Source organism: Protopterus annectens, chromosome 3.part1 (assembly GCF_019279795.1).
Source record: "Protopterus annectens isolate FY-2018-M chromosome 3.part1, PAN1.0, whole genome shotgun sequence".
NCBI lineage: Eukaryota > Metazoa > Chordata > Ceratodontiformes > Protopteridae > Protopterus > Protopterus annectens.
In genome coordinates this window covers 242,175,813-242,202,005 of record NC_056732.1, presented here as the reverse complement: position 1 = coordinate 242,202,005, position 26,193 = coordinate 242,175,813, and the positions used below count along the sequence as shown (strand labels likewise).

The 26,193-nt window shown below is 39.3% G+C and overlaps 1 protein-coding gene across 5 annotated transcripts in view; it reads right to left on the bottom strand.

Annotated features, from left to right (window-relative positions):
* The window catches only part of PIK3R4 (phosphoinositide-3-kinase regulatory subunit 4), a 1,126,702-nt gene that overhangs the window by 762,626 nt on the left and 337,883 nt on the right, over positions 1-26,193 (bottom strand). For all 5 annotated transcript variants that reach the window (XM_044066738.1, XM_044066737.1, XM_044066739.1 and 2 more), the window contains exon 8: positions 1,714-1,859. In XM_044066738.1, coding sequence (XP_043922673.1) covers positions 1,714-1,859 — 146 coding nt within the window. The remainder of the gene's footprint in view (positions 1-1,713; positions 1,860-26,193) is intronic.

Genomic DNA, 26,193 nt, shown 5'->3' with positions numbered 1-26,193 from the left:
TATGAGTGTTCAATTCTTGATGAAATATATACGCACATATATATATATATATATATATATATATATATATATATATATATATACACATAGATACACACACACACACTTATATACATATATGTATATATAGAGAAAGTTGGTGAAAGTGAGAGTACATATACTACCTCTATGGTCACACAGCTATGAACAAAAACAGAAAAAAAAATAACACAGTTTGAATCACTGCTGGAACACAAACATAAACCACACCAGTACTGATTGCCTACTGAATTATAATGGGAGTTCCAAATCAAAGGGGGAGGGTTTGGATGGCATAACAGTTAATGTCTTTATTTCATAGATGCAGCATACATACTATAGCCTGTAGATTTTATATGGAAGCATCCATAATACTTTAACGAACAGTCTCCAGTTGCTAAGCTTGGATGAATTTATATTAAGTGCTTTAAGTTTGGTGATGACTATTATTTGCAGCTCTGTAGCACTGCAATGGGGGAAATAGAGCCACAGTAATGCCAATCTTTCTATAGTTTGGTATAAAGTGAATTTAATATTTCAACAGGGAGTCGATCTATTTAGGAATCATATTGTTATATGACTCTATTATATTTAGGACTGTCTCAGAGTCCAAAATGACAGCAAGATCTTCTGTATGAGTTTGTGGAATGGTTTAATAGTACACTTTGGTTCTAGATTTATTCTTCCACTACTGAGAGCTGTACTGTTTTCTTGGGACTCGACAAACACATCTGAATCAGGGAAATGTATTCCGACCAAAACCTTTGTAGTGAATGGAGTGTGGTGACTATGCTCTGATATTCGTAAAAAGACAAATCAGGCAAGTGCTAGAGTGGTGCAAGACCTAATCTTCACAAATATCAAGCACCCTATGTTTAAGTTGTTAAAAACTGGGTATAGCACTCTCCAGTGAAATATGCCAGTACTGACCAGCAAATGACTGCAGCAGAATAAAACTTGTTTCTGCCTGCTGTCTGTACTGATTACATGTCCCTAACTTCCTGTTATAAACTTGGAGATAGTTGCTAGAATAAGTGCGTTTGCCTGCATTTTCTGAAGGATATGAAGTCTGAAAGTTAAATGCATATTACTATTTTACTAATTCAATCCTCAGAAATTAGTCTGAAAACCACTGACTTTATGTGGACTAAACCAAACATACAGGATATAAATCTGGGCATTCTGCAAAAATCTGGATAGTTGAGAGGTATGGAAGGTGAGTGTAAACATAAGGGACTGTTACACTGCCTTTCTGGCGGCCCTCACTAATTGCTTTGCAGCTTCAAAAGCTGGCAATACACTTGGCATCTTCTTTTTTACTTTAACTAGTAGCACATGGAGCAGATAAAGTTGATGAGAAATTGTGGACATAGCAAGGGCTAACCATGGTTACACATTCATTAATGAAGTACCTTGTCTCTGCACTACTGCCTGCTTGATCTTGCTATTTTTATTTCGACTTGAAACCACGCATGCATTAACCCTATAAAATGGTTCTAAATTGTTGTAGCACAGGTACATTCCACACCCTTTGTAGGAGAGGTACAAGGGCAAATGCACTGTTGCTACATACAAGACTATGCCATGCAACACAGCCTTAATCCATCACTACCAACATACTAAGTTAATGTTTTCCATTCAAACTGTAGGCATTTACCTCAGTTCTCAGGTTCAGTTCCAAACACATTACCTTACCTGTATTATCGGCTGAGTCAGAAATGGACTGAGGTAAGGCATTAACTTGCAGTAAACATCAGCAATATTCAGATGCTGGGCCACTACTGTAATGAATCCAACAGCTCCATAACGTATCCACAAGTTTGGGTGACACATAAAAGGCGCTACAGAAAAAAGAAAAAAAAAAACACCTGTAAGCTGTAAACTGACTATAACCATTAAAGCTACTATAACAGTAACTCACTATCAAGCTCAGCCGCAGTATCATGTCCATTCTTCCTTCTGCACAACTTCATAATCAAGGAAACAAGCAACATAACTAAATATGTAAATATTCATGTATTAGAAGTTGTAAACCACATTACTACCTGAGGTAGCACTGAATCGCTTCCAAGGCAAAATTTATCTAAACCAGAAATGACAGGAAGTACATCTGTTCTACTAGTCATCCTCACTAGCAGGCTACTTTTTACAGGTTCATCATATCAGTGTAATCTGTATAACAGTATCAGTGGGTAGTACAGTTCTCCCTGATGTCTGCAATGCTAGAAATCTTTAAGATCTTTCTTCACACCAAATACCTGCACTCCCTCTTCCGGACAATGGTCAGGGTGAGTAGGCTCCATTCCTGAATTGCCTTTCTTTAAACTAAATAATACACCAAGTTTCTAGCCGCCTTACTTGAGGGTAGCTCAGACAGATGTTAAAAAAATTCATGGCACTTACTAAAAACAGTATGATGAATTCCCCAGTGTACCAGCCAAATTATCTGTAGTTAGATACCACCATAAGCCAGTTGGGACTACTGCAGGCAAAAGAAGTCCCCTTTTCCTTTTGAGCAGTCCCTGTCTATTGGTATGTCTACAATTACAGAATAAGGAAAAGAAAAAACTTTCACAGGCTCCCAGAAATCGACATATACATTATCAAAGTAACCACAACAACTTCAAAACACAGGGTACAATGAATAAGAGGAGGAGTACAAAGCCACCAAAATCTAATCAAACAATATATACAAGACTAAATTATAAAAAAAAAAAAAAACATGCTAGGCACTCAGAGCCCTGTTAACAGCCTGCCAAGAACTATGAGATGTTTTCCAACAGAGCAGTGGCCCAGAAATGTCTCAGAGTCAGTGCCATATCCATGAAATATTAATTTTGAATGTTAGCTCCACAAAATAAAATGCACTACCATAAAGGTATACCATACTGACATGTACTGCTACTAGTCCAAGGACAACTACACTCTTTGTCTAGAATGTTCCAAACACAGCTATCAAAAGCATAGATTTAAATTACCATATCATCCATGTAATTCCTCTCTCCCACATGAATAAGTGAGGATTCGTAAAGGCCAAAGTTGGTCTACTGAGATGAAGGATTTTTTTGCATGTACTCTCCTTTGTCATACTGTCACCATCCATCATCTCTACCAATAAAAAAATGGCAATGAGATGTTGAAGTACGAAGATTCACCATCTCAAAGTTCATTAGTCATGTTTTTAATTTTGGACACCTTACCTACATCAGGGAGCCCAGATACAGTAACAGTCCAGATTACTTCATTAAACACTGAAAACAAAGAACTATAAATTTATAGCTCCAGTGTTATGTACAAGAGGCAACCACATATACCCTCATGCAGGAAGTTTAGCCCACTCCCCCCCCCCCCCAAACAATTGTTTAAATTTTTTCTGAAATGCTATGTCGCTGGATCAGGACTCACTGAGCCATAATAATTTTCTACAGAAATATCCACTGACAGTTTTACACTACTACTTCCTCTCAAATAGCCTTGCTACTCCTTTCACATATGTATGACAAAATCTCTCATTTATGACACCTTCAAACATGCTGCATCCAATCTTAAATCAATTCCCAAGTTAAGCAATTTCTAATGAAAAGTACAGTGGCTGGTGCACCACTATTGTCAGTGACAGTGGCTTAACAGTAGGAAGATCAGAATGTGGGTTCCATTCTCACACCAAGTGGTTGGTTTAATTTTCCATTGCTGACACTGCAGTACAACATAAGTGGGATGCTGCACTCCAAACTGGGCCATACTTCAGATGAGACGTTAACCTGAGATTACATCTGCCTGAGATGGTGGAACTTCAGGTGAATATGAAAGATGCCACAAACCTTAAAGAAAAGAGTAGAGGCTTATACCATTACAACATGACTTACAAATAATAATATTCACATTCCTAAATCTTCACAAGCACAAAACGGAAACCACTACCATTTTATCTCTACCCCCTACACCACAACCATTTATTTTAATTGTGATACCATCACAATTCCGCAACTTAATTTTTCACATTTAGTGTTCTACAGAATCCATATATCAATATTAATTTTCTCTTTCCTCATCATAAACTCCATACATCATCAAATCTATTTTCATTTTAAAACATTATACCATAATTCTTTCACCCTCTCACTTTGAAAAAGGGCATGTCCCATAGTGTCTTCAACTATATACATTTTACTTAGCATCTCATTCGCTTGTACTTCATCTGTCCTGTAACAGGAAGTCCTTTTACCATTATTCTCCATAGAAAATTACTTTTCTTACACTTTTTTAAACCTATTCAGTCTTTAATAGCATGCTTTATCACATCACTTTCTTTTCGTGGCTTTTACATAGTAATGTTTTCATGGTTGGTTCATATCGCACTTTTTCATTTCTAAAAACTTATTTTACCTTAATATCGGAAATACTGACTTACCATTATAATCACTCAGCTATCAAGTGTCATAGGCAAATACTAGACAATCAGTTTGCAGACTACTACATGCCAAGCTAATAGCCAGGAGTAATTATAGTCCTTGTGGCTGTGAGGTAAACACCTTGACTATAATACCAACCCCCAATTCCCAACCCCATCTTCTAGCGTCTTTCTTTTTCCTTTTCATCAACATCTGTCCATTTTCTTTTTTACAATTCACCATATAAAACTCTCCCAGTGATATCACTTTTACTACACCTCCTATACCTCATTTTTAATTCCCAGCATACCTGCAGTGAGGTTACATACACAACAGCTTTTTGAAACCCAAAACATCCATGATCTTGTGATGCAGGCAAACTTACATTTATATAAAAGTAATCAAACCATGTTAACAAGTGCACATTTACAAACATTATAATTCACATCTATTGCTATATATTATATAATCGAAGCAACATTGCATAAAATATTCAATTCCTGCCTTCTCTTAAATCTTATTCCTCCTCCAAAACATTTTTCTGGATGTACTGTTTCCACAATTTCTCTTTTTACCTAAGTAATTTACTCCTACCTATTTCTAAAGATCCTACTTCCTGTTCTTTTATCTCTGTTACAATAATCATTACTTCAAGTACAGTTAGTTTAGATTTTGATTTCCATTTCCAATAATCGCTTTTTTGGCAGCCACCACAATTAAACTTAACTAGGCCTTACTATGTCTAGGCAATTCAGATCCTGCAACCCTGCTCAAAAAAGTAATTTCCTTAGTTATACTCATTTGCTTAGTCAGTACTCCTGACTGGGTACTCTACGTGGAATTGTTAAAGTCTCACTTGAAAAAGACCAAGCAGAATCCGGATGTAGGAGGCTCCAAATACCAAACAGAGTTACACAGATTTGAAAAAAAAAAAAAAAAGTACAGTTGTGTACACTTACCATAAATGTAGATGTTCGAGTGTCTTCCCTGTTGCAGTCATCACTGTAGGGTTCTTCCTGCCGGCAGGCAGTCCTCGGTCGGCCAGAATCCCAAAGTCTGGGTCCGGCGTTGGCTGTTCAGTCATGCTCCCTGACGTCAGAGCGCTAGGAGTACAAAGCTGCCAGCCGACACCATGTTCTCCAGTTTTTCTTGCCCCAGATGTCAGGTGCCCAAAAATGAAGGCCAATAGTAAAACAAAAAAGTAACATACAACAAACCCCATACCCTGAAGCAAATACACCTCAGAAGAAGGGTGAAGTAAGAAACCACACAGTAATGAAAGTATAAGAGGGGACAGGAGGGAGGGTAACCCAGACTGCAACAGTGAAGATACTCGAACATCTACATTTATGGTAAGTGTACACAACTGTACTATGTTCATCGTGTTTCACTGTTGCAGTTATCACTGTAGGGTTGAATCCCAAAGCTGAGATAAAGGGTGGTGGTTATAGAGTAGAAGGGGCGGCTAGAAGGCCCTGCAAGCCTGCAGAAGCAAAGCCTGCCCTAGACTTAGAGTAAAGAGGGAGATTATAGTGCTTAGAGAAAGTATGCACTGAACTCCAAGTTGCAGCTTCCAAAATATCTTTGGTAGGTACTCCCCTGAGAAAGGCAGCTGTAGCAGCAGCTCTGGTAGAGTGAGTCCTAATCTTTCCTGGGATTTGCTTTCCATGATGAGAGTAACAAAATCTGATTCCATGAGCAATCCATTTAGAAATGGTCTGTTTTGAAATAGCTTTGCCTTGGGAATTTGTTGCATAAGAAACAAACAGTTGCTCTGTTTTCCTGATATCCTTGGTTCTGTCCAGGTATAAACGAAGTTGTCTGTGTACATCCAAGGAATGCAAGATTCTTTCCCCCTTATTTTGTGGATTACTGAAAAAAGTTGGCAGGTGAATAGTTTGATTTAAAGCCACTTTGGAAACCACTTTAGGCATGAAAGTAGGATTAGTCCTTAAAGACACCCTATCTTGGTGAAAAATAATATAAGGCTCCACAGCCATGAGTGCTTGTAACTCCGAGACTTTCCTGGCTGAAGTCAAAGCCAGCAGGATAGCTGTCTTCCAGGATAAATACTTAATATCAAATGTGGCAGCAGGCTCAAAAGGAGGCAGAGTGAGTTTTTCCAGAACATAGTTGAGGTCCCAGGCAGGTATGGGTGGTGTCATAGGGGGCCTTAAATTCTTTGCTCCTCTGAGATATTGTTTCAGAAGTGGATGTGAAAAGATTGGAGGATCTGTATTGTAATGTGCAGAGATAGCTGAGGCATGTATTTTTATGGAGGAGAAGGATACGCCCTTATGAAGCATGTCTGTCAGGTAAAGTAAAATCAGTGGGATATTAGGAATGAGGGGGTCCGAATCCCGAGCATGCATCCAGGTGCAAAATCTCTTCCATTTACCTGCATAAGATTTTCTAGTGCTAGGCCATCTGGCTTCTAAGATGACATCCATGACCTGTTTGGGAAGGAAAGGATTAATCATAGACCCTGAATTCGCCAGGCTGCCAGGCTGAGAGTTTTGACATGAGAGTGCAGAACTTGGCCCTGGTGTTGGGACAAAAGATTTGGAATCTGAGGCAAAATCCAAGGTGGCTCCTGGGATAGATTCATCAGTGTTGAATACCAGAATTGATGAGGCCAATTTGGGGCCAGTAAAATCATCATCTTGGGCTTGTCCTGCTTGATCTTTAATAACACCCGTGGAAGAAGAGGTAGTGGCGGAAAGGCATACCCTGAGAGGTTTCTCCAACTGAATGATAGTGCATCCACTTTCCATGCTAGTTTGCGAAATGTCCTTGTGCAAAAAATCCGTAACTGGTGGTTGAGGGGTGATGCAAATAGATCTATGTCCGGGCAGCCCCAGGCCTCTGTAATCATCTTGAATATTTGGGTGTCTAGCATCCACTCGTGTGGGTCTGACAGGTTCCTGCTCAGGCTGTCTGCCAGAATATTTTGTTTCCCTGGCAGGAACTGAGCTTGTAGATTCACTTTGCAAGCTAGAGCTGTGTTCCATAGAGTCATGGCTAGTCTGCAAAGGGGGTAGGAGTGTGAACCCCCTTGCTTGTTTATGTACCACATAACTGTGGTGTTGTCTGTCCGTATCAGTAGTTGTCCTGGTTGTAGAAGATCCCTGAAAGCCAAGAGGGCATTTTGTACAGCTAACATCTCTTTTAAATTGATGTGTAGGAGCTTCTGATCCTCTGTCCAAAAACCTTGCAGACCTTTTCCCTGCAAGTGGGCTCCCCATGCGTAATCCGAGGCGTCCGTGGTTAACACTTGGCTGGCTGGAGGCAGACTGAAGGCTCTCCCTTTGTTGTGAAGACATGCCATGGTCCACCAATGGAATTCCTTTTGTAGGCAAGGCAAGACAGCAATCTGTGTGTCTAGACTGTGGCAATGCTGGGACCATACACTTTTTAGGTACCATTGTATTTTTCTCATATGCAGTCTTGCATTTGGTATGAGAAGGATGCAGGAGGTCATGTAACCCAAAGCCTGCAGGAATTTCCTTGCAGTTAGCCGAGTTATTGACACCAAGGTTTTGAAAGTTGAAGCCAGCTGTAGTTGCTTTTCGGATGTCAGGAATGCCATCTGGCTTGTTGTGTTTAGAAGAGCACCCAGAAAAGTTATCAGTTGTGTGGGTGTCAAATTTGACTTTTTTATGTTCACAGTGAATCCCAGGTACTTGAGAAGATTTTGAACAAATTCCAGATGCTGGAGTATGACATCCTTGCTGTCTGCTTGAATAAGGCAGTCGTCCAGATAAGGGTAAATTTGAATTCCCTTGAGTCTGCAATAAGCTACTACTGGTGCCAGGCACTTTGTGAAGACCCAGGGCGCAGTAGACAAGCCATAGGGCAGCGCAAGAGAATTGGTAATGTTTCAAGCCGACCTTGAACCTGAGGTATTTTCTGCACTCCTGTCTGATAGGGATGTGTAGGTAAGCCTCCTTTAAATCCAATGTCACCATCCATGCATTTTTGCTCAACATTGGCAGGAGCTGCTACAGAGTAAGCATTTTGAACTTTGGTATCTACAGGAAAGTGTTTAAGACTGACAGATCCAGGCTGGGTCTCCATGAATTTTGCTTTCTGGGAACTAGAAAGAGCCTCGAGTAAAAGCCTTGCCCCGTCTCTGATTGTGGAACCAGTTCTATGGCCCTCATAGCCATGAGGGAACCCACATGGTTTAATGCCTCTGACCATTGATGTTTTGGTAGGTCTGGCCATCCGTTTGGTCTTGGCAAGGTATGAAAGTGGAATTTGTAACCCCTTGAAACTACATCCAAAACCCACTTGTCTTGGGTTATGCAAGTCCAATTTTGTTGAAAAAGAGAGAGTTTTCCTCCTAGAGGGGCTTCCAGGAGAGAAGTTCCTGGAGCCATGCAGGGGGAGTCATTGAGCCTGTTTTCTATAAGATTGAGGTCTGTCCTCTCCACCCCTGGGGGTGGAAGCACTCCACTGTCTAGGTCTGTAAGAGGTCTGTGCTTGGGCCCTCCCTCTGGAGCATCTATATCTACCCCTCTGAGGCCTGTCCGAACTGGGAAAGGACCGATTTTTAGTTGGCCAATTTCTGCTAAATCGTGGGGGCTGAACTTGTAAGAAATCCTTAACCGTTCGCATGGATTTTGCCTTATCCTCCATTTTCTTTATCACCTCTTCAGCCATAGGTCCAAACAAAACATTATGCTGAACAGGAGCATCCAGTAACTTTGCTTTCACTTATTCAGGTAAGTTTTCCAAGCATGTCTTCTAATGACTGTGCCAGAGACAACCGCCCTGCAAGAGGCCTCCAAGGCATCAAAACCACAGTGTAAACCATGCTTCCCCACTTGTTCAGTGGCATGCATCAAATCGGGTAATTCCTGATTATCTGTACATGCAGAAATGGTACCTAGCTTTTGTTTCATAACAGACAATAGAAATTGCTGATATTTTAGCATATGAAATTGACAATTTAAAGCTCTAATAGATGAAGTAGCAGAAGTGTACACTTTTTTGTCCCATCTCTCCAAAGCTCTAGAATCCTTATCTGTCGGAGTAGGGTTTTTAGCAGAAGCAGCCTTAACCCCCTTAGGACCCTGAGAAATGGTTTCTGGATCAGCAGTAGGATTTTTGTAAAGGAACTGGTGGGAATCAGGGACCCTGTAATATCTATCGGGCTTAGCAGGGGCTGGAAGAAAGGCGTCAGGAGTTAAATTAGCCTCAGAAAAGGCATCATCCACAATAACCAAAATAGGAGGAATAGCCAGGGGTCTATGTTGGGGAAGAAGAAGGAAATCCCTAAGCCTTCTCTTAGATTCAGAGTACTCCTGTCCTTCCCAGTGAAAATGTTCCCTCATGTCATGTAAAGTTTCCCCAAAAGAAAAATCCTCAGGGGGAGAAGCTGAAGGTATGGATTCCTCAGCATCAGAATCCTCATACAGAGGGAAACTATATTCCTGTTCAGAGGAAGACACTGAAGAAATAGATGCCTGATCAGAAGATTCATAATCCATTTCTTGCCTTGGCCTTTTGTCTGGAGGGGGATGTGAACCCCTAATCATGGTTAGTAAGTCCTCCGCCATTTTAAGCAGCTGTTTCTGAGATTTTGGGTCCCGGATCAGAAGAGGCCTGGGCTGTTGTCTTAGATTTAGAAGGCATCTTTGCCTTTGTCTTTGCCTTTATCAGAAGCTGTGTAGGCCTGAAAACCCCCTCGGAAGCCGGTACCTGCACAGCGGCTCCAGACCCATCCGAGGGAGCATTGTCCGAAGGTCCTACAGCTGGAGTGCTCAAAGGCCTAGCTGGCTCCTCGTGGGAGTCCGTTTTGGCAATCGGTTCTGAAATGGCCGACGACAGGGGCTGCAAAAGAGCCTCACTGACGACGGCCGAACCTGTAGCTGGCTCTGCTAGTAAAACGTCATCTGATTTGGACCTCGGAAGCCTGTCCTTATCCTTGCGTCGTTTGTGAACTCCGGTAGTCGGAAGCGTGTCCGACGACATTTTATAATTAAATCGCCTACCAAAGCAGTGAAAAGCAAAATCATACTTTCGCTTAATCGTACGTTGGTTAAATCTAGCACAAAACCGACAACTAGCTACGTCGTGGTCAGGGCCCAAACAAGGGATACAGTAAGAATGAAAATCCTTATGAGGTATTTGCTTCCCACAAGAAATGCAATTATTAACTTTTTCTGACTTCGGACTGGAGCAAGAAAAAAGTTTCCCCAACAGGGTACTTAGCTTTGAGAAGAAGAAGAAAATCTTCGGACTGAAGCACGAAAAAATATCAGGAGTCAGCCAACCGGCACTTGCAAACTGCTTTCACCGCACGGCAAGAAAGACTGGAGAACATGGCGTCGGCTGGCAGCTTTGTACTCCTAGCGCTCTGACGTCAGGGAGCATGACTGAACAGCCGACGCCGGACCCAGACTTTGGGATTCTGGCCGACCGAGGACTGCCTGCCGGCAGGAAGAACCCTACAGTGATGACTGCAACAGTGAAACACGATGAACATCACTTTAAGTCACCAGTATAAAAACTGCAGGTCATACAGAAATTGTATTATTATTTCTGTATGATCTACAATTTTTATAATGGTGACTTATTAAAGCGTTCTTTTTATCTGTGTAATTCTATTTGGTATTAGGAGGATCCTACTTCCGGAGTGCTTGTGCAGTTTTGTGCTTCTACTTTGCTGGTTACCAATTTTTAAAAAGTCTACCAACTCATTATACTCCCAAAACATATGTTTCCAGTTACCGCTTTCTTCCCCATCATACCTCCAACATTTGCCAGCTACCTGTGGAATAATTCTCTGGATTCTGCTTGTAGTCGTATAAAAGTATCTATGCAAAGATTTCCAGGCAAAAATTCCTAAACATTCCAGATTTTCTTGCATATTTGGGAATCATACATATGCCCTCATTGTTTCTTTTGTGAACTGCACATCTAATCTCTCTTCCCAATCTTTTCTAACCTCCTCCGATTGATTCATATAGTTTTCACACAATATTTTGCATGCCCTAATCACCCCTTTTTCAACAGCTGCTTCTGTTCTACATTCAATTAAAAACTCAAACAGTGCAAGTCTTTCATTTAGGATTCCCTTATCCCTTTCGCTTTGTCTATACTCTGACATCAATTCTCGACAGGGAGGGCAATCACTAGCCTGAAATCCAAATGTCTTTTTGGTATCTTCCTATTCTATTACTGTTTTGTCTCTAATTATCTGTTCCAAATACATTGGTTCCTTTTCCATCTTCCTCCAGTAAATTCCAGCTCCCCTCTTGTCTATTCTCTGAATCCCTAGTTGCAGTCACCCCTATCATAAGGATCCCCTTTCCTGTATTGGTTTAATTCTTAGTATACTTTCTGCTACTTTATGAACAGAATATTTTATATGACTGCTATTATTTTCCTTAAAAATCTGTGTTCAAAATGCCATGCTTTCCTTATTTCTTGAATTACCCCCTCCCTGCTTCATTACTATCCCTTTTCACTTTAAACTGTAGCTTTCTATTTGTGTTATTTATAAGAACCTGAACTGTGTAGCTCTAAAATACCCATTCAAAACAAGTAATCCTTCACTTCCTTGTTGTGTTGGGAGGATCAACTTACTCCACTTGACTCATGCGCTCTTCCCCTCCAAAATAATATTTAACTCTTTATTAATTACTATCCACAACTTTTACTCTAATTGATAAAAATATGCCTGACCTGTGTATAAAACTAAAGGGACTAAAAACATTTTTACTGCGTGTATCTTGTTATCTCTGTTCATAAGCAAGAGTTCCCATTTCCTTAATTTTTGTATTATCTTTTGTTTGGTCTTTTCCCACATATCCTTAGCTGCTATAACCGAATCATTTTTAATCCACACTCCAAAATACTTAATTTTATCATGTCCCCATAAATATGGGCATTGCTTAAGCAATTCATTGGGTACATAATTTATATCTGTAGCCTTTGTTTTATCTTCATTAATTTTATATCCTGAAAAAACACAGAACTGACTCAGAATATTACACAACACTGATATGTCCTTTTCTGGTTCCGTCAGGTACAAAATAATATCATCTCCAAGTAAAGCTAACTTTTCTTGAACCCCATACCAATCATATCCTTGAATTTCTGAGTCCCTTATTTCCTTTGCTAATCATTCTAAATATAACACAAATAACAAAAGGGAAAGAAAACAACCCTGCCTTGTTCCTCAGTTTGGACACAACCTATCAGAGAGGAACCCTCCCCACTTTGATTTTGCCTCTGATCCCTCATATATACTTTTAATTAACTTTATTCTATCAGGAAATGTAAATGCTTCCATTGCCCTACACATAAAATCTCAGCTTACTTGGCCAAATGTTTTCTCTGCATCAAAACCCACTAATAACAGAGGCATTTTCTTACATTCTGCTTCCCTCTAAATCATTGTTGTTCCATGAATGTTGCCAAATGTTTACCTTTCTTCCACCAAATCACACTGGTCAATATCTATCACTTTTGACATAACCTTTGTCATTCTTTTAGCCATTACAGACAAACATTTTATAATTGTGGTCTAAAATTGAAATGGGTCCATATGAAGCTAGACCAGATGGGTCTTTACTGTCTTTAGGGAACAGATGGATCCTTAGGAGACCTTTTCAAAGACTTCTGACAGCTTACAGGAAGCAGTGGAAGTACTTGGAGAAGTGGAAGAAATTTTCTTAGATTTTTCTTTAGTAGCTCCAGAAAAAGAATAGCTAAAGGAGGACAGTAGTAAACCTTTTAATATTAATTTGCTTTTGTGTTCAACCACAGCCCTTGGGTTGAATGCATGACAGATTGAACAGTTTTCCTAGAGATGAATACAGTTCACGCAAAGTGTACGAGTGTCAGAGAAGGGTATTTTCTGACCATATCTTTCACACTTTTTAAACCTAGCAGGGCTTTTGTCTTTTTCTGACATTTTAGAAGACACACAACAACAATCTAACAAGTACAGTGACAGGAACACACTCCAACAAAAAGAACTACAAATGGTACAGATTCTAATTATAGCTTTTTTAAAGAAAGGAAAGAAGAAAAGGGCTACCTACAAAGGTAGTGAAGAGGTACGACAAACATACAAGGTAAGGGAGAAAGACAATACTAACGACAGTATTTGTGACATACTCTAGTACAAGAAAGACAGAAAGATCAAAGGGTAGAAATGATGACGAAAAAATAACAATAAAAGGAAGACAAAATTTCACTAATATAATTACAAGCTCGAGAGACTAGCAACCATGTCTTTCACTGGAATCAGCAATCAGATCTTGGGTAATTGGGGTTGGTGCATTCTGGGTAAGGGAGAAGATCAAGAGTTCTAAGTTGCCACACACTTTTGCAACAGCTGAGGCAGATCAGACAGTTTGTATTTGAACCTATCACTTGAGGACAGAATGAAAACTGACATCAATAGGCTTTTTCAACATCAAAAGCAAAACTATACATACAGCTTTCTCTCTTAATATGCAGTCTACAATTTCTTTAAATAAAACGATTAAGTCCTTAACTTGTTTTACCTTTCACTCCATACATTCCATCAGCAAAGTATTTTTACCTACCCCCAGTCTTTTCTGTATAATTTTCACATATTTATGATTATTAAAAAAACAAGTTATGTGCTCATGATAACATTCCATGTTTGTTGTCCATCTCTCCTTCACTCTTACTGGTTGGGTTCGGAACCGATCCTCAGTTCCGACTCGGCCGCAAACTAAAGCTTGAGGTCTTCCACTGGCTCGTGGCTGTTCTGCAAAGTCGCATAAGTGCATCCAGGAATGTCTCCTTAGGGAAATTCCTGAACCCGCTGCTCTGCTCCCATCTGCTGCATAAGAAATGAACCTCATGGAAGAGTTGACCACAGAATTTTAGGTGGAGAGTTGAAAGGAAACCTTGTCTGATACCTTTGGAGCTACTGTACCTTGGAGTGTATCTCCTAGCTCCTTTAGGAGATCTCTTTGCAGCCTCGTAAAATGTGTCAGATAGTTCAGCGATCTGAGTGTAAAAGTTGCTGGAGAGAACATGCACTTCCCGTACCTGTCCATTGTATGAGACTCCTTGTTCAGTGGTTGGACAGACAAGGATGTTTCAAAAAGTTCCTTTTTAGTGGCTGCTGCCACCACAACAGCATCTACAGGAAAATCCTTGGTCAAAAAGTCTCTATCTGAAGGGGCCATGATGAATTTGTTTGACTTCCTAGGGACAGGCTCCACTGCATCTGCAGACTCCCACGCCTTTTGACAAACTAGATACACAAGTTCATCAAAAGGCGGAGACACCCAAGTGGCTGAAGAGTGAGACCCAAAGGCCTTCAGGTAAACAGACTCCTCATCAGAAGAGTTGATGGGCTTCCAGCCACCTCTCTGTTTAAGGATGTCAAGGATGTCTGCAAAGGAGATATCTTTAGAGGGTGACCGTGGGGACCCTTTCGACTAATCGAGGTCTATGTCTGAGGTGACAGACTCTTCTGGGGAGTCCAGCTTCCTCTTGCAGAGTCTCTTACGAGGGACCCCTTCAGAAGCGTATTCTGGAAAGGTTTTGGAAGAGAGGGGTTCGCCCTGTGGGGTACCCTGAGGCATAGGGTCTCTGCTGGTCTGTGGATGGTATGGTGCAGAGACGTATGCTGGCACCTTTGGGGGAGGAATGTAGGAACCTCTGTGTGGAGCTGTCTGAGGATACAGCACCTTCCTCATCAGCTCGAAAGCCCCCCTCTCCTGATCCAAGGATACCTCCGGCTCCAAGGAGCCAGAAGAAATCCCTGGAACTAACAGGGTTGCCTCCGAAGCTGATGTAGGAGCTGAGCTCATCTGTGCCGAAGCTCTGAGAGGTTCCAACAAATGTCTGATCCGACTCCCCTCTCCAGACCCAACCAGAGAGTGTTGGCTCCTAGAATCCTCGGATGGAACAGAGGATGTCGGAGCAGACGTAGGTTCCGAAAATACCAGTATGGTTCTCAGCACCAATGGTTCCACAGCATTCCGGCTCCGAGGTCTTGGGTCAGCTCAGAGGAGGAATCAATGTCAGTGGCATAGTCATGGCTGGCTCCGAATCCCTATGCGTTGGAGCCAAAAGAAGTTTAGCCAGCACCGGTGTCTTAAGAAACCTATGCACCACCCTATCCACATCATCGTCCGAAAGACTCCTGGAGGACTTAGAGGATAGAGTAGGGGATCTGGTTGATTGCAGAATAGGTGACCTCAGAACAGGACTAACCAGTTCCAATTCAGGGGACCGGCTCCTGAGTTCAAATTCCATAGGCACCGAAACAGCTGGCACTGAAGAAGCAGCTTTTGTTAGATCTGAAATAGTCGTAGCTGAAAACACAATTTTACTCATTTTTTTTTACAGGTTCATATTGCCCCGAAGAGGAAGATCATCTTTTAGTGGACTTGTCTGACTTAGTAAAAGGTGATTTTGTTGATGCTGAAGTGCCCAGACCTTCTTCTATAGCTTCCTGGAAGGGGAACTTCAATAAGCCTCCCACAATCAACTTATTTTTATGTTCTAGTAGCACTCCAGAACTAAACGAATGACATATCGAGCAAGATTCTTGCAGATGTACTCCTCTCCCAAGCAATAAACACACACAGTATGGGAGTCCATTATAGACATCTTCTGACTACACTTGCTACACCTGCTACAGCTGGGATAGGGAAAGAAAAACACAAGGCCTAATGAATATACAACAGCCAGAAGCAACAATATAACAAAGAATTGTTCTAAGTACTACAAATAGTAATCACTAACTATTCTAAACAATATAACAAGATACATTTTGAGAAAAAAGACATAGTAATGATAAAGAAAGTAATTAGGTTGGTTCACTTACCAGAGCTAAGATGGAAGCCTGCAATCTGTTTAGCAGAAAATGAGATCTGGGGAGTTTCTCTAGTGCGTGATGGGATAGGGATAGAGCCATGAGCCAGTGGAAGACATTGAGCTTTAGTATGCAGCCGAGTCCGAACCGCAGATCGGTTCTGAACCCAACCAGTAAGAATGAAGGTGAGATAGGACAACATAACATTAAATATTTTCATATATATTTTATGATCTGCATTATTCAAAGACAAGTACTTCTAGCTCTTAAGTTTTCTCTCTCTGCTTGTTTTATAAATAAATTTAATAGCCTCACGCGTTTTATTTTTTATACTATATTCTAACTAATCATTTATGGATTATACCTTATTCTCTTTTTATATTTGTATTCTTATATTCATAAACCATATTCTAACTATTATTTATAGATTTAATAGCCATATGGTTCTCTTCACCACTCTTTTCTTTACAAAAATTATATCTAATTTTGCCTTGTCCTAGAACACTAAAAGGATATACTTAAATTCTTTTCTCAACAATTTCCTTATCAAATTTGTTGATAACCTTCAGAAAATCTTTATACAAGCCAAATTCCTTTTGTGCTTATTTTTGCACTATATAACTCACGCATGTATTTTTTTTCTATAATAATCTTTATAATTTTATAACTACTATATCACTTACCATCTTCATCAGTCATGTTTTCCAACTTACAGTCAATAGTTTAAGCATGTTTCTCTAGTAATGGTGAATATCCTTCTTTCTGCCTTGTAAAGAACCTTGTGTTTATACCACACATTCCTAATTTTCTTCAGATTTTTCATACAAAATTCTTTCCCTATTAACGCTATTTTTCGTCACCTACTGATACTTGATCAAAATCTCTCATAAATCGTTTACAAACATAACCTTACTTTCACCAATAATCAACCTCCTTCATTAATATTTTTTTATTTTTCTTTATGTACTATGACTCTTTCCATGTATTACAAAAATGTCTCACAGTACAATAATCATTCCATAATTCCTAGATTAGTCCTTAAAATGTGATACTTCTCTTATACCCCCCACGATCATTTTGAGTCTCTTCCCATTTTTAAAATACTTCCATCTTCAGTCTCTGCCCATATAACACAATGATCTGCAAAATATGTTGCTCCATCCTCAAATGTCACATGACTTTCAGACATGATAAGATGGTCACTGTTCACTTTTCAACTTACTACTCTTATGTGAAGCATCTTTCAGTCCCCAACTTTAACCCTATTAGATTCATCAACTGACTGCATACTTTTTAATGCCTGACCCTATTCGTCTCTTTCCTTGAAATCACCTAATTTTATATCCATATTTAAAATTACATAAGCTCTTCAAACAGTAGTACTCTTTCTTTAATATTAGTGTATGCACAAGTTATTATTAGTCTGTATATCTTTTGTTTATAGCATACTCTCGATATACCCTATACAACTGCTTTAACAACCACAACCTATTTTTTTTTCTGTTTGAAGATAAATTACTCTCTAAATTCTAGTCGTTACCCTGCATTTTACTAATTAGTTATTTTTTTCTTTTAACTGTTTTAAACCTTCTAAACATATTACATCAAATACATCTTTTTGATACCACTCAAAAGTCAGTAGCATTCTCATAATATTTTAATACTGTAGTATTTAGAGATAACTCTTTTATATTATCTCTTTCATGTTTTGCAAAAATCATCTTTGGCGATCTTCATTTTCCTTACAGAACCAGAGGCCTAACCTTCATTATTCTATTCCTGAATTAATGTTTCATATATATTAGTAATGCAATAGTGACACTGACAGTATATTATCTTCAATAATAGTTTCTACAGTAATAACATTGCCATTTTGAGAAGTTTGCACCTTCTGCACAGTCTTATCATCAATCATGATTAAGCTCATTATCAATACTTTCACTAACAATATTTTCATTGTTGTAATTAAGCTGCCCAGAATCACTTAACAGTTCCAAGTCAAACAAAACATACCCATCTTGGCTAAATTTCTTACAAGCTATTTTATACTCCTTTATGGAATGTGCTGTTTCACCACACCAAATGCAAACCTATAGCATGTGGTCATCTGCATCACCAAATAAATAAATAATAAAATAAAATAAAAACTTAAGACTTTGGTTGCTTTATATTAATAATTAGCAAAACAGAGGCAAACGCAAATTTATCCTTCCATAATACTTAAAGGGACAGTCCCAGAGATTTTTGTTTTGATTCTGGTCTTTGTTTACATTTTCAGTCTGGATTTCTGAGCATGTCCCATTTGTTGCAGTTTTGGCTGCAGGGGTTGGGGGTGCTTACAGGAAGTTTCAATGGTCTTTGTTAAAGTCATTCCATCTCAAGATGCAGTTGTACTTACAGAAGTTCACACTGACTCGTTCATTAGTTTCACCTCTGCTTTTTACTCTCAGAAAAAAGCAGCCTTTCAGGAAATTTATGACCTCACTTTCCTTGTTTCTACCGTGCAGGAATGTATATGAGCAATGCAAAGCTAAAATGTTAGTAAACAGAATTTTCTGCTCATTTCATATTTTATTTTGTGTGGATTTCTGAATGTTAGCTACATGCTATGATGTATGATGTTATGCATGACTGCCACTTGTTCTGTAGAAGGCATCAGAATGATGCAAGTTTTGAACAGTACTAAAAGCAGTCTTTTTTTTTCATGTTTTGTTTTTTGATCATTGAAAACTAGCCAAGTGTAACGGTTTTCTGACCTATTGTAAGAAAAACATGTGTGACCCAATCAATAGATTTATTTTAAACACTGAGGTGCAAAACTTACCTTCACAATGGGGGCTGTAGGGTTGCACAGTACAGCAACCTGTGATAGTTATACATACTAATTCTGAGATTGCTTTACTACAGAGTACAGGCAGTACATCAAGAGACTGTTAAGATTTAGAATTAATTCACTAAACTCTACTCTTTTGAGTATACTGCTCACAGTTACTCTATGCAGAATAAATAAAGGAAATAATGAGCTGTGCAATTAAGATAAGCTTTTTGACGAGTTCATAAAAAGTAAACACTGAGAGTCTTGCATAACCATCCCCAGCAGAAACATGCACAAATATGTAACGATCTGTTTCCCAGTGATCAGGGATTGAAAGCTTTGACAGGAACTGAATACGGTTAATTGTGTTCACCAGAGAGAATGAAAACAGGGCTACAAAAAGTAAATTGAAACCAGGAGTAGGGTTGATGACATGGTAAGTGGGTGGTGACAACTGGGAAGATTCAGGACAAGTTTCTTTAGGTCAGAATTTTAGACTGTGGGATTGTCCCTTTAAGTTCACCCAGCCACCTCATAAGCCATTTGATAATTGCCTCTCGTCCAAAATTTTATTTACATCAAACATCTTTTGCAATTCTCAAAACAATGTTGCCTTCATCCCCACTTGGTGTGAAGTTCTAAATTGAACAGGTAGTGGTGCTGCGGTAGCGTTGTCGCCTCACAGACGTTGCCCGTTCGATTCTCAATTAGAGCATCTTCTGTGTGGCAACATGCGTGAATGGGCATTCCAACATGGAAGGTCGTGCGTTAGGCCCGGCAAGCCAGCACATAAAACTCTACTGCCAATCATTAGCGGACTGGAGTTCCGCTGTGGCGACCCCTAACCGGGAAAAGCCGAAAGATACAACAACAACAACATTTTTAAACCAATACTATGTTGAGTATCTTTATAGTATTCCCATAAACTGAAATGAATCATTTATCAAATAGCATTAAAACTTTGACAGCATATCAAAACTCTTAAAGGAAAGTTCACAAAATGGCTCTGATCCAAGATGCATCAGAGCTCTCATATCTCTTGCTAACAAGCCTAATGAAAAAAACGAGTCCCAAACTGCATACCCCTTAACAGCATCTCCACTTTTAAAGTACAACTATCAGTTTTTAACTGATACCATCTATCTTTTTCCACTTCTACCTTGTGATGCAGCAAAAGCAACTTAAGATTTTTTTTTGCTTTCGTATATTAACATTAGAATTAGTTACATATTGTGAATTAACAAAATTAACTCCAACATTACAGTTAATATAAGCATTCATAACATCTGCTTTGTTTCCATGAGAAAGTACAGCACGGTGCTCTTCCGTAACACCCTTCTGTAAAAGTCAAATCAGGGCATAGCAACTCCTTCATCTGTCTGTTTCAGTAATCATCTACTGCAAAAGAGTACTTTCCATTCCTCCACTTTGTAGGACGATGACTTACAAATGTGGTGAATCCATTACCAGAGTATTTGTACACTCAAAATCATTCAGAATTTCAACTGTTTCAGTGTTTTTAGTGCATTCCACAATACCATTCTTCTCCATCATGCTGACATACTTTTCTACAGCTGTTCTTTGGCCCTGCCCACAGGAAAAGACTAGGAAAATTTCCCCAGTGCCCTGATTAAATTTTCTAGTCAGTACAAATATCACCATAGGTCTTCTCTGAAGACAGGCTACTGACCTAGTGGGGCTACCAAGGTCAATACAATTAAATTAAAATAAAATAAACTGAAATAAATAAAGCATCATTCTTTTTATATTTGGTGTGGTTGTCAAATACCCTTTTGACACATTCTACAGCAGGGCTTAACTAGCCCAATGTCATGTATTTCAATCACAGGCTTCTCCTTAATGCCTAGATATGCAGTATAGTTAAATTCGTGAAGTCTTACACTCGTTCTCATACTACACAAATGACACCTCTTGAAATGGACATCATCTTCAGACCTCTGAGAACTTATGATGAAAATGAGATTTCCTTAAACATAATCTTAGACACAGAGAATATTTCCATGTTGCATAATTAGTCCTTCAAGGTATTTCTTCTCGGTACAAAGATGTCTGTCCTATCTTTGTAAAAAAAAGCTCCACCTAGCACATACCTCTCAAAGGAATTAAATGAACCTGGAAGACCTCAAGGACTCTTCACCAAAGAAACCATAGTACTATACAACCTATATGTTTATCACTATAATCCGTTTTGTAGAGGCTCTTTCAAAAACATCTCTGCTTAAGTTTTAAATTTTTACTCTGTGAAAGCCCCCACACCATTTGGACCCCTTTACAACCACAGAACATATGGGACAACATACACCTAGTCTTAAGACTTAAATATTTACAGCCACATTAAGAGCACCTGATGGTATGATGCATATTTAACTCCATGTACTGCATACACTGAACTGTGTAATTCTCCAGCAACCTTCAAAACCTGACTAAACAAATTGATTGGATACTGCAAATTCACACCTGGGGAATATGGAAACAATCTATTTACTGGATGATACAAACTTGTTGTACATTTGGGTGATGTTGTCAAGTTTTTCAATTGTCACTCAGGCCACATGTTTAGTATAAATCTAGGAATCTATGAACACAGCTTTAGTTAAGAATGACTTCAAACATAATTCAAAGGTGATTCATTAAATCCACCTAATCAATTAAAGCACACATCATTTTGAAAATGAGAGATACAGGCATATTTACAACTGTAAATGCAATACAAGCAAAAGAAACAGAAACACAAAAAATAATACTCAGATTCATTCTATGACTCATGTCTATTAAATGCCCCATGCCTGGGGGGCACTGACCTAAGAATGTTAATCAAACAGCTATATATAATCAATTTATAACTTTTTGAAGGCAGTAATGTCATTCTTCAATTTCTTCAACTCATATTTCCAGTCAATCTTGCTCCAACAAATCTCTAGTCTTTTCTATTAGCTAAAGCAGTGCTGGCAAAAGCTATACCTTTCTAATCAATCAATAAATCATCACAATATAATGCTTGCTGGAGGTGGCTTTGTTCCAAGTTATATTACAACCGATTCCTTACATGCGAACCAAGCAGACATCTAAACACAAACTTATATGAAGGAAACTTCTTGGCAATTCTACTTCCCTTTTTCCTTCAGTGTTAACAACATTTACTGACAACTGCTGACTGACTCTCTAATTTCCAGTTCTTAGTCACTGCATTTTTTTAGCAAATGTCACTATCAAATGTGCTACTGCCTGAAGATTGTTTGTCAATTCCATATACTATAACCATTAGTGACTTGGTAAGAATCAGTGCCTTGCCAATCAATTTTCAATAAGTCTTGCTGCACTAGTTTATATGTTCTAAGCCTTTGGAAGGACTGAAATATAGGCGTCTATGTCCCATAAGCTCCTGTATCACAGTCCCAACATGCTTGATCTGCCTCTTGGAAAATACTTCTCAAACTTACTGTGATGTAAAAAATAGTTTGCAGAACTACAAGGAAAACATTCTCGAGTTCCTACATTTAGTAGCAGATCGTGGCAACTTGCATACAATCCCACCTTTTACTGTTTATTTTGTGTTCTATGTAGCTAATCCAACTTTGTCTCATTCTGTCCACTACATTACCTGTCAACTCTTTCAACAGTCTGAATTGTCCTGCTTGTCATCTCTAGTCAACACCCCATCAAATGTCATACTCAAGGAATTGCCTAAACTGAATAAAAGTCAGTCAGTATCGCATAAATGATTCAATAAGGAATTGTCTAAACTAAATCTCTGTCAATCTAATCTGATTATATCCCATAAATGATTCAATCTCAATTATATTAGAGCAACTTATCTCTTTCACTACAGCCTTAACCCTGTCACCCCCCCCCCCCACTCCATGACACTAAATAATATAGGCAAAAGCATATTAATCCATGGTTTCAGTTACTTATCAAAGAAGAGCTATATTGAAGTCTCCAGGGAATTTCAGCACATAGGAGAACCATAAATCCATCTCCAAAAATTTAACTATCTATATACTATAGTTATTTTTCAAATCCAGACCACAATATAAAGGAAACAAATTAGTTCCTGTACTTCGGTTGTATTTCCCCCATAGTGAATTTTACATACTTACATTTCGTAGATGTTTAATATGTTTGTTTTCTATTTTTTTTTTTTTTTTTAAAGAAATACCTCCCTGTGAGCAGCAGAACAATTTTTTTAAAAAAAATACCTCCCTGTGAGCAGAATAACAAATTGCTAAGAGATGGCTGCATAGTTCCTGTGCAAAATCAATTTTTAGGAGAGAGTCAACAAAAATGTATCTGCCATTAATTCTGATTCAACAATATTAGGATGCTGAAAACTGACAACTTAAAGAAAGGTTCAAAACATAAGGTAATATTCACTGTTCGCATTACAAAGGTACACTACATCTACTATCTTCAAAACCCTGGCCATTTTTTTTCGTTCAGTGGCAAACTATATACGTTAAGTTTTTCTCAGTCCATTGTTAAATTTCAGAGCAGAAATCACATTTCATAAAACAAAGTAATCAGACAAAGGAGAATACACAGCTTAACTCAATGAGTTCTAAGCAGCAGTGGATAGTTAGGGCGCTTGCTTACTGAAGGGTCGTAAGTTATTATGGTTATTGCATGTGCATATTCAGAGAGCAGAGTAATATTGAAGAAATTATTTAAGTGACAAAAAAGTACAAAACAGTGATTTGTGAGACATCTGTATACACAGTGGTTCTCACCTGACAGCTGTAATAGAAAATGCTGAATTTAAATTTTATATTAATAGAATTTTTTTGCTAAAATATATACTTAATATGTCTGATTATGGTTATATAGCTTCAGCTTGAAAAGGAATACCCATAGTATAAACAGCAAAGTTGTTCAGCTCATTAGGAGTTGTTCAACACATTGAAGTTTGAAGACTTTCATAAACAATATGAAAAAGATACATATTTAGGTTCATAGGTGTGTACTAGGCTAATGGCCCTGGAGCCTTTACAAGCCTAGCCCATAGAAGTGCCTTGGCGCTGTGCCGCCAGATGCTAGTTCCCAGTGCCTCTATCAAGTAGAGCCACTGGAGTGATCCCTGGGGTGAACTTTCTATTACCCAAACACTCATCAAGATTACTGTTGAAGAGGGACAGTGAGGTGCCCTGCTTGACATGTATGGGAAGTCTATTCCAGAGCATGGGCAGTCTCTGGGTTATGAACCTGTCCCTCCAGCATGTTCTGTTGATTGTGATAATGAGGTTGAGGTCTCTGGAGTGTGTGGTGCGGAGGGATTGGGATTTCTTAAGATTTAGCATTTCTAACAGACCTGGGTCAGACATGGCTTTGTAAGTCAAGCAAAGATCGCCTCTAAGTAGGCGATATGAGACAGAGAATAGCTGGAGTCTTTTGAGTCTGTCCGTGTAGGATATGTGTTTAATGCCTAGGATCCTCTTTGTGAGGAACTTCTGTGGCTTCTCCAGCTGCTGCAAGTGTCTAGTTAGGTACATGCCAAATGGGGCATTATACTCAATGATTGGTCTAATGAGGGAAGAGTAGAGAGAGATGATGACCTCCTTCTTCCTGGATGCAAAACCCTTGGTAATGAGATGTGCCACAAAGGACTTTCTGACCACAGTGGCAATGTGGTGGTCGAAGGAGAGGTTGCTGTCAACCTGCGTGCCCAGATCTCTTATAATGCCTTCAGTGTTCAGTGAGCTCCCATCGATGTGGTAATTAGTGGGAAATGAGTTTTTACCAAAGGGGATGATGACACATTTTTTGGCATTAAGCTTAAGGCCATGGTTTCGACCCCAGTCATTGGTCTCAATAAAGACTTTCAGTAGGATGTCTGCATCACTAGGGGAATTAATAATGGCTCCCAGCTTGCAGTCGTCTGCAAACTTGGTCAGCCGGTGTCCCTTTGTGTTGGCCTGGACTTCTGAGAAGTAGATTCTGAACAGGTGAGGACCCAGGACCGATCCCTGTGGGACTCCACTAGCGAATGGCCAGCAGTCTGACTTGGGAGTCTACTACTTTCACACTGTGTGTTCTGTGAGCCAGTTTGCAACCCACCTAGTGATATAGGGGTCAATGCCTAGTATGGTGAGTTTATCAATAATTCTCATGTGAGGAATACTATCAAAAGCCTTGGCCAGATTGACGTAGGCTGTATGAACTGCCTTACCTTCACTCACAGCCCTGGTGATTGACTCAAAGAAGTCAACCAGGTTGAGCAAACAAAATCTCGCTTTCACAAAGCCAAACTGCGTGGGGTCTAGTGTTTGGAGATTTCCTATAACATTGTTAATCAGGTCCATGATGATGCACTCCATAACTTTACATATCAGACTCATCAGGCTAATGGGGCAATAATTCTCAGTGTCTGTAGTTCGTCCCCTTTTATGGAGACGGATGACTGTAGCAGTGTGCCATTCAGTAGGGACAAAGACTGAGGTGAGGCTGTGACTGAACAGGGCACAGAGATGTGGTGCCAGTTTGCTTTGTAGTTCATGCAGAAAACAGCCAAGGACATTATTCGGTCCTGTGGAAGCTGTATTCTTGGCCTTGGACAATACAGCTTTAACCTGTGCTGCAGTAATTCTAGGTGCCTTGCCTTCTTCCGGTAATGTGATTGGTCCTTTAGGGGGGAGAGAGGGGTAAAGTTGCCACTGAATCTGTCGGCCAGTATGTTGGTAATATCTCTTGGCTCAGTATAGGAGCTACCATGGTGCAGTAACTCAGAGCAAATCTGGGTATTGCTGTGGAGGTTCTTAATGTAACTATAGAAGGCTCTGTGATTGTTTTTAGTGTCTGACACAATTGTGCCTTCATAGCTGGCTTTACAGGATTTGATGAGGGATCTCAACTTTTTGTTGAGGCTAATAAGGGAGTTTTTCTAGTTTTGGGACCTGACCTTTTTCTGCAACAATTTCTTCCTTTTCTTGTAGAGTTTATTAATGGCAGGGGACCACCAGACTGGCTTCCTTTTTTTGAAGGACAGCGTCTTGGTTCTGTTGCGTATGGCTAGTTCAATTCATTAATGCACATGTTCATACAGTGCATTGTTATAGGATTTGGCAGTCATGTATGTGTATATATATATATATATATATATATATATATATATATATATATATATATATATA